A 10,000-nucleotide genomic window follows, 5' to 3' on the forward strand; every position below is an offset into this window, starting at 1 on the left:
ATCATAATGTTATATAATATAATAATATAATATAATAATATAATATAATTGTAGAATAGAGTAATAGAATACAAAACGAATCATATCATAATGTTATATAATATAATATAATATAATATTATAATAATACAATACAATTGTAGACTGAAATAATAAAACACAAAACGAATTACATCATAATGTTCTATAATATAACAATATAATATTATATAATAATACAATGCAGTTGTAGACTAAAATAATAAAACACAAAACGAATTATATCATAATGTTCTATAATATAATAATATAATAATATATAATAATACAATACAATATAATAATATAATAATGTTGTAGAATAGAATAATATAACACACAACGAGTCATATCATAATGTTCTATAATAATATTACTGTAAATAATATAAATATAAGAATATAAATACTGTAAATAATAATAATAATAATAATAATAATAATAAATAATATATAATAATACAATACAATATAATAATACAATACAGTTGTAGAACAGAATAATATAACACACAATGAATCATATCATAATGTTCTATAATATAATATTATAATATAATACAATTTTAGAATCGAATAATAAAATATAATATTTTAATATGATAATAATAATAATAATAATATACCATAATAATAATAATAATAATAATAATAATATACCATAATAATAATAATAATAATAATAATAATAATAATAATAATAATAATATCTGGCTACCAAGCTCTAAAATATATAATAATACAATACAATATAATAATACAATACAGTTGTAGAACAAAATAATATAACACACAATGAATCATATCTATAATATAATATTATAATATAATACAATTTTAGAATCGAATAATAAAATATAATATTTTAATATGATAATAATAATAATAATAATAATAATAATAATAATAATAATATCTGGCTACCAAGCTCTAAAATATATAATAATACAATACAATATAATAATACAATACAGTTGTAGAACAAAATAATATAACACACAATGAATCATATCTATAATATAATATTATAATATAATACAATTTTAGAATCGAATAATAAAATATAATATTTTAATATGATAATAATAATAATAATGATAATAATAATAATAATAATAATAATAATAATAATAATAATAATAATATCTGGCTACCAAGCTCTAAAATCTAGGGCAGTAAATAAAGAACAACACTCAGAAAACAGGAAACAATCAGAGCCAGCTAACACCTCCCAACAAAGGATTCCCCCCAGGCAGGAAGCAGCCAGGCTTTGACGCTGCAAGTCTATTCAATGCTAATCAAGGTGACCAATGGCAACACCAATGGCAAGAGAACAGTTCTTTCTCCCATTATGGAGATATATAAACCCCACTTGCCTCGTTTCCTACGGATCTCACAACCTCTGAGGATGCCTGCCACAGATGTGGGCGAAACGTCAGGAGAGAATGCTTCTGGAACCTGGCCAGGCAGCTCAAACATACAAACATTAAAACAGGATTAAATACTAATAATATTTTAAATATATTTTTTAATATTTTAATAATTTAATAATTTTTAATATTTTTAATAATACTAATAATATTTTTTTTCCCCCGTGTCAGGAGCGAATTGAGCCGCGTGGAGCTGGAGCTGACAGGCGGAGCTCACCCGCGCTCTCCCCGGGTTGGATTCGAACCGGCAACCTTCAGGTCAGCAGTCCTGCCGACTAATAATACTAATAATAGTCGTAATAATAACATTGTCGGAGGCTTTCATGGTCGGGATCTCTGGGCTGCTGCGAGTCTTTCGGGCTGTTTCTGGGAAACCAAGCCCAGAACATACAACAAAACACAGCAACTAAAACACAGTTGACAACATTAAATAGCAGATAACAATCCAATTAAAACCATTAGAAGCACAGGACTAAAAATAAACACACCACTAAAAGTGAAAAAAAAACTAATAATAATAGTATAATAATACCTCCAATAATACTAATAGTAACTATACTGATGATAAAACTAATAATAATAATAATACTAACAATACTAATAATAATGGTAATAATAATACTAACGATATCATAATACGAATAAAGCTAATAATGCTAACAATATAAAATACAAATACTACTACTAATGATACTAACAATATTAATAATAATACTAACAATATTAATACTACAACTAATGCTAACAATATATAACAATAGCAATAATACTAATAACACTAACCATACTAATAATACCAACAATACTACTACTAATAATACTAACAATAATAATATGAATAATACTAATAATAATATAAACGATCTACTAATAGTAACAATATAATTATAGGAATAATACTAATAACAATATCAATAATAGTAACAATAGTAATAATAATACTAACGATGACAGTAATAATACTAATAACAGCACTAACAATATTAATAATAATACTAATAATGACACTAGCAATACTAACAATAATACTAACAATAGTAATAATACTAACAACACTAACAATATTAATAATAATACTAACAATAATAGTAATAATACTAAGAATGACACTAACAATACTAAGAATAATACTAACAATAGTAGTAATATTAGCAATGACTAATAATACTAAGAATAACACTAATATTAATAATATTACTAATAATAATACTAACAATAGTAACAATACTAATAATATTAATAATATTCAAATGAATAGTACTACTAATAATACTAACAATGATAATAGTAGTAATAATAATAATACTAAGAATACACTAATATTAATAATATTACTAATATTACTAACAATAGTAATAATAATACTAATAATATGAATAGTACTAATAATAATACTAACAATGATAATAGTACTAATAATACCAATAATACTAACAATAACACTAACAATATTAATAATATTACTAATAATACTAGCAATAGTAATACTACTAATAATATTAATAATACTAATATGAATAGTACTAATAATAATACCAATAATGATAATAGTACTAAAATAATACTAATAATACTAACAATAGTAATAATGCTAATAATACTACTACTACTAACAATACTAATAATAATAATACGAATAGTACTAACAATAATACTACTAACAATGATAATAGTACTAATAATACTAACAATACTAATGATGCCACTAACAATATAATACGAATAATACTAACAATAACAGTAATAATACTAATGATTATAATACTACTACTAACAATGCTAATAATAATATGAATAGTACTAATAATAATACTAATAATATGAACAATGCTAATAATATGTATTTATTTAAATAAGTAAATAATATAATATAATAATATATAATATTAATATAATAATAATATTTATTTATTTTAATAATAATAATAATAATAATAATAATAATAATAAAAGAGAAGAATAATAAGTCCAAGGCAGGGTCCCAGTGTTACCAGGAGCAGAGACAATATAATAATAATAATAATAATAATAATAATAATAATAATAATAATAATAATAATAATATCTATACTAATAATAAAGGAGAGCAGAGACAATATAATAATAATAATAATAATAATAATAATAATAATAATAATAATAATAAAAGAGAAGAATAATAAGTCCAAGGCAGGATCCCAGTGTTGCCAGGAGCAGAGACAATATAATAATAATAATAATAATAATAATAATAATAATAATAATAATAATAATAATATCTATACTAATAATAAAGGAGAGCAGAGACAATATAATAATAATAATAATAATAATAATAATAATAATAATAATAATAATAATAAAAGAGAAGAATAATAAGTCCAAGGCAGGGTCCCAGTGTTGCCAGGAGCAGAGACAATATAATAATAATAATAATAATAATAATAATAATAATAATAATAATAATATCTATACTAATAATAAAGGAGAGCAGAGACAATATAATAATAATAATAATAATAATAATAATAATAATAATAAAAGAGAAGAATAATAAGTCCAAGGCAGGGTCCCAGTGTTGCCAGGAGCAGAGACAATATAATAATAATAATAATAATAATAATAATAATAATAATAATAATAATAATAATAATATCTATACTAATAATAAAGGAGAGCAGAGACAATATAATAATAATAATAATAATAATAATAATAATAATAATAATAATAATAAAAGAGAAGAATAATAAGTCCAAGGCAGGGTCCCAGTGTTGCCAGGAGCAGAGACAATATAATAATAATAATAATAATAATAATAATAATAATAATAATAATAATATCTATACTAATAATAAAGGAGAAGAAGAATAAGTCCAAGGCAGGATCCCAGTGTTGCCAGGAGCAGAGACAATATAATAATAATAATAATAATAATAATAATAATAATAATAATAATAATAAAAATAATATCTATACTAATAATAAAGGAGAAGAATAATAAGTCCAAGGCAGGATCCCAGTGTTGCCAGGAGCAGAGACAATATAATAATAATAATAATAATAATAATAATAATAATAATAATAATAATAATATCTATACTAATAATAAAGAAGAATAATAAGTCCAAGGCATGGTCCCAGTGTTGCCAGGAGCAAAGACAATATAATAATAATAATAATAATAATAATAATAATAATAATAATAATAATATCTATACTAATAATAAAGGAGAAGAATAATAAGTCCAAGGCAGGGTCCCAGTGTTGCCAGGAGCAGAGACAATATAATAATAATAATAATAATAATAATAATAAGTCCAAGGCAGGGTCCCAGTGTTGCCAGGAGCAGAGACAATATAATAATAATAATAATAATAATAATAATAATAATAATAATAATAATAATAATAAGTCCAAGGCAGGATCCCAGTGTTGCCAGGAGCAGAGACAATATAATAATAATAATAATAATAATAATAATAATAATAATAATAATAATAAGTCCAAGGCAGGATCCCAGTGTTGCCAGCCCACCCACCTCCAGGAAGACCAAAAATAATCCGAATTAAGTCACCAAAGAGAGAGAAAGAGAGAGAGAGAGAGAAGTCTCTTCCTTCTTTTCCAGATTGTCGTGTCTCGAGTTAAGGACGGGGAGCCTTTTCTTAAAGGGGCAGAACAAGGAAAAAGAGAGGGAGGAGGGAGGGAGGGAGAAAGTGTCGGAAGCAGAGGATAGGAGGAGAGAGAGAGAGAGAGAGAGAGAGAGGGAGGAGGAGGGGGGAGGCCCACTCTCTCTCTCTCTCTCTCTCTCGCTTTCCCCCCTGTTTTGGGGTGTCAGGCGGGAGCCCTTCTGTGCGCATGTGCGGAGGTGTCCGGGCTGGCAATGCCGGGGAGATGAGGCAGAAGCGCGGCTGCGGAGGGTCCAGGGAGGCGTCCTCGCCGCCGGCAACATGCGCTCCAAGGCCCGGGCCAGGAAACTGCCCAAAAGTAGGTCCCGGGGGGGTCGGGGGGAGGGGGGGAGGGGGGGGCTCCAGAGAGGGAGAAAGAGAGGGAGAAAGTGGGGACCCCGCTCTCCAAAATCCTCTCCAAAACCTCATAAAAACCTCTCCAAATTGCTTCCCAAAAACTTCCCTAAAAGGTCCCCAAAACCACCGCGAAATCTCCCCAGAAAGCTCTCCGAAACCTCTCCAGAGAGCACTCCAAAAGCTCCTCAAGAACTCCCCCAAAAAGCTTTGCAAAGCCTCTCCAAAAAGGTCCCCAAAACCACCCCGAAATCTCCCCAGAAAGCTCTCCGAATTGCTTTCCAAAAGCTCTCCAAAAACTTCCCTAAAAGGTCCCCAAAACCTCTCCAAAAAGGTCCCCAAAACCACCCCGAAATCTCCCCAGAAACCTCTCCGAATTGCTTCCCAAAAGCTCTCCAAAAACTTCCCTAAAAGGTCCCCAAAACCTCTCCAAAAAGGTCCCCAAAACCACCGCGAAATCTCCCCAGAAAGCTCTCCGAAACGTCTCCGAAAGAGCACTCCAAAAGCTCCTCAAGACCTCCCCAAAAAGGCCCCCCAAAGCTTTGCAAAGCCTCTCCAAAAAGCTGCCCAAAAACTTCCCTAAAAGGTCCCCAAAACCTCTCCAGAGAGCTCTCCAAAAGCTCCTCAAGACCTCTCCAAGGACTCCCCCAAAAAGGCCCCCCAAAGCTTTGCAAAGCCTCTCCAAAAAGGTCCCCAAAACTGCCCCAAAGGCTCCCCAAAAAGGTCCCCAAAAGCTCTCCAGAAACGTCTCCCCAAAGACTCCCTAAAACCTTTCCAAAAGCTCCCCAGAAAGTTCTCCAGTCTCTCCAAAAGCTCATCTAATCCTCCCCAAAAAGCTCCCCGGAAAAGTCTCCAAAATCTCCCCAAAAAGCTCTCCAAAAGCTACCCAAAAGCCCCCCAAAACCTCTCCATAACACTCCGCAAAACCTCTCCGTAACATCCCACAAAACTTCTCCAAAAGTCTCTCCAAAGGCTCCCCAACAGCTTCCCAAAGACTCTCCAAAAGCTCCCCAAAACCTCTCCAGAAGTCTCTCCAAAGGCTCCCCAAAAAGCTACCCCAAAGTCTCTCCAAAAGTTCCCCAAAAACCTCTCCAAAGCGTCCCAAAACCGGTCCAAAAGCTCCCCAAAACCTCTCTAAAAACGCTTCCCAAAACCTCTCCAAAAGCTCCCCAAAAAGCTACGCCAAAGGCTCTCCAAAAGCTCCCCAGAAACCTCTCCGAAAGCGTCCCAAAGCCGGTCCAAAAGCTCCCCAAAATTTCTCTATAACGCTTCCCAAAACCTCTCCAAAAGCTCCCCAAAAGCTTCCCAAAGTCTCTCCAAAAGCTCCCCAAAAAGCTCCCCAAAAGCGTCCCAAAATCCTCTCCAAAAGCTCCTTAAAACCTCTCCAAAACGCTCCCCAAAAGCGTCAAAAAGCCTGTCCCAAAGCTCCCCAAAACCTCGCTAAAACGCTTCCCAAAACCTCTCCAAAAGGCGCCCCAAAAGCTCCCCAAAACCTCTCCAAAAGCCGAGGCTCCGTCCCCGCTTGGGGCCCCGACTCTCCCCAGAAGTCTGCCCCCAAAGCGGGGTCTCCTTCCCCCTTTCTGCCCCCTTTTCTGCCCCTCTTTCTCCTCCAAATCCAAGTCCTTTCTTGCGCGTCTCTCAGTCTCTTCCGTCGCGTTTTCTGGGCTCAATTGGAAACCGTGGGCGCTCGCGGCTTGCGGACCAGGCCACGGAGGTTCCCGGGGTGGAGGAGGCCTCGCCTTCCCTTTTTTGGGGGTGCTGAGAGGCCTCGGGGCTGCTCAGAGACCAAGACTAAGGCGCCAAGTAGGGGACAGGGCCAGGCGGCCCGGAAAACTCGCAGCAAGGCAGCGATTCCGGCCGCGAAAGGCTTCGACCAGACAGACAGAGATTCCCGTCTTGAGTGAATTCCCGGTTTGCCAAGAAAAGAGGGCGAGAAAGTCTCCTTCTTCCCTTCTTTTCCTTCCTTCCTTCCTTCCCTCCCTTTAATATTTATTTATGGGACTCTTTTCTTACTCCTTCACTTTCTTTCTTTCTTTCCTTCCTTTGCTTCCTTCCTTCCTTTCCTTGTCTTTTCTTCTTCTTTCCCTTCTTCCTTTTCTTCCTTTCTTTTCTTCCTTCACTTTCTTTCTTTCTTTCTTTTCCCTTCTTCTTTCCCTTATTCCTTCCTTCCTTCCTTGTCTTCTTTCCTTCCTTACTTCACTTTTCCTTCTTCCTTCCCTTACTCCTTCCTTTTTTCTTTCCTTCCTTCCTTCTTTCCTTTACTCCTTTCTTTTCTTCCTTGACTTTCTTCCTTTCTTTCTTCCTTCCTTTTCTCTTCCATTCCCTTCTTCTTTCCTTTACTCCTTCCTTTTTTCTTTCCTTCCATTGCTCCTTTCTTTCTTTTTCATCTTTCCTTCCTTCGCTTTCTTCTTTTCTTTCCCTTCCCTGCTTCCTTCCCTTGCTCCTTCCTTCCTTCCTTTCTTTCTTCCTTTCCTTCATTTCCTTCCTTCCTTCCTTTCCCTTCCTCCTTCCTTTTCTTCTTTCTTTCACTTACTTCTTCCTTTCCTTTCTTCTTTTCCTTTACCCCTTCCTTCCTTGTCTTCTTTCCTTCCTTCACTTTTCCCTTCCCTTCTTCCTTCCCTTACTCCTTCCTTTTTCTTTCCTTCCTTCCTTCGCTTTCTTCTTTTCCTTTCCCTTCCTTTCTTTTTCTTCTTTCCTTCCTTCGCTTTCTTCTTTTCTTTCCCTTCCCTGCTTCCTTCCTTCCTTTCTTTCTTCCTTTCCTTCATTTCCTTCCTTCCTTCCTTTCCCTTCCTCCTTCCTTTTCTTCTTTCTTTCACTTACTTCTTCCTTTCCTTTCTTCTTTTCCTTTACCCCTTCCTTCCTTGTCTTCTTTCCTTCCTTCACTTTTCCCTTCCCTTCTTCCTTCCCTTACTCCTTCCTTTTTCTTTCCTTCCTTCCTTCGCTTTCTTCTTTTCCTTTCCCTTCCTTTCTTTTTCTTCTTTCCTTCCTTCGCTTTCTTCCCTTCTTTTCCCTTCCCTGCTTCTTTCCCTTGCTTCTTTCTTTCTTTCTTTCCCTTGCTCCTTCCTTTCCTTGTCTTCTTTTCTTCATTCGCTTCCTTCCTTTCCCTTCTTTCCCTTACTCCTTCCTTCTTTCTTTTCCTCCTCCCTTCCTTCACTTTTTCCCTTCTTTTCCCTTCTCTTCCTCTCTTCTTTCCCTTACTCCTTCCTTCTTTCTTTTCCTCCTCTTTTTCCCTTCTTTTCCCTTCTCTTCCTCTCTTCTTTCCCTTACTCCTTCCTTCTTTCTTTTCCTCCTCCCTTCCTTCACTTTTTCCCTTCTTTTCCCTTCTCTTCCTCTCTTCTTTCCCTTACTCCTTCCTTCTTTCTTTTCCTCCTCCCTTCCTTCACTTTTTCCCTTCTTTTCCCTTCTCTTCCTCTCTTCTTTCCCTTACTCCTTCCTTCTTTCTTTTCCTCCTCCCTTCCTTCACTTTTTCCCTTCTTTTCCCTTCTCTTCCTCTCTTCTTTCCCTTACTCCTTCCTTCTTTCTTTTCCTCCTCCCTTCCTTCACTTTTTCCCTTCTTTTCCCTTCTCTTCCTCTCTTCTTTCCCTTACTCCTTCCTTTTTTCTTTTCCTCCTCCCTTCCTTCACTTTTTCCCTTCTTTTCCCTTCTCTTCCTCTCTTCTTTCCCTTACTCCTTCCTTCTTTCTTTTCCTCCTCCCTTCCTTCACTTTTTCCCTTCTTTTCCCTTCTCTTCCTCTCTTCTTTCCCTTACTCCTTCCTTCCCTTTCTTCCCTTCTTTTCCCTTCTCTTCTTCTTTCCTTTACTCCTTCCTTTCCTTTTCTTCATTCCTTCGCTTTCTTCCCTTCTCCTTTCCTTACTCCTTCCCTTCCTTCCTTTCCTTTCCCTTCTCCTTTCCTTTTTTGTCTCTCCTTCCTTTCATGGATTTCTTCCCTTCTTCTTTTCCCTTCCCTTCCCTTTCTTTTCTTCCTTCCTTCCTTTGCTTTCTTTCTTTCCCTTCCATTTCCTGCTTCCTTCCCTTACTCCTTCCTTTTCTTGTCTTCTTTTCTTCCTTCACTTTTTTTCTTTCCTTCTTTCTTTCCCTTCCCTGTTCTCCTTTCCTTCCTTCCCTTCCTCTTTCCTTCCTTCGCTTCCTTCCCATAATAATAATAATAATAATAATAATAATAATAATAATAATAATAATAATAATATCTTGTTTGCTGTGTCATACAACATCGTTGTGTCAATAATAATAATAATAATAATAATAATAATAATGTGTTGTCGAAGGCTTTCATGGCCAGGATCACAGGGTTGTTGTGTGTCTTTCGGGCTGTGTGGCCATGTTCCAGAAGCATTCTCTCCTGACGTTTCGCCCACATCTATGGCAGGCATCCTCAGAGGTTGTGAGGAATATATCTCCATGTGCCAGAAGCATTCTCTCCTGACGTTTCGCCCACATCTATGGCAGGCATCCTCAGAGGTCGTGAGGAATATATCTCCATGTGCCAGAAGCATTCTCTCCTGACGTTTCGCCCACATCTATGGCAGGCATCCTCAGAGGTTGTGAGGAATAT

At 34.7% G+C, this 10,000-nt stretch overlaps 1 protein-coding gene and 1 long non-coding RNA gene across 4 annotated transcripts in view; one reads left to right on the plus strand and one right to left on the minus strand.

Moving 5' to 3' along the window:
* The first annotated feature begins 5,209 nt into the window (after window positions 1-5,209).
* prdm16 (PR/SET domain 16) overlaps window positions 5,210-10,000 on the plus strand; it is a 311,758-nt gene continuing 306,967 nt past the window's right edge. Inside the window, exon 1 of one of the 3 annotated variants that reach the window (XM_062965609.1) lies at window positions 5,210-5,413. In XM_062965609.1, the coding sequence (XP_062821679.1) occupies window positions 5,377-5,413 (37 nt within the window). In that variant the 5' untranslated portion in view covers window positions 5,210-5,376. The remainder of the gene's footprint in view (window positions 5,414-10,000) is intronic. The other 2 variants (XM_062965608.1, XM_062965611.1) reach the window with 2 other exon arrangements.
* Window positions 5,533-8,080, minus strand: LOC134294472 (uncharacterized). The gene is made up of 3 exons (XR_010001360.1): window positions 6,149-8,080; window positions 5,817-6,022; window positions 5,533-5,609 (listed from the first exon to the last, which is right to left on the minus strand). It is a non-coding gene; the product is annotated as an uncharacterized LOC134294472 (long non-coding RNA).

Source organism: Anolis carolinensis, unplaced genomic scaffold (genome assembly GCF_035594765.1).
Source record: "Anolis carolinensis isolate JA03-04 unplaced genomic scaffold, rAnoCar3.1.pri scaffold_15, whole genome shotgun sequence".
Lineage (NCBI taxonomy): Eukaryota > Metazoa > Chordata > Lepidosauria > Squamata > Dactyloidae > Anolis > Anolis carolinensis.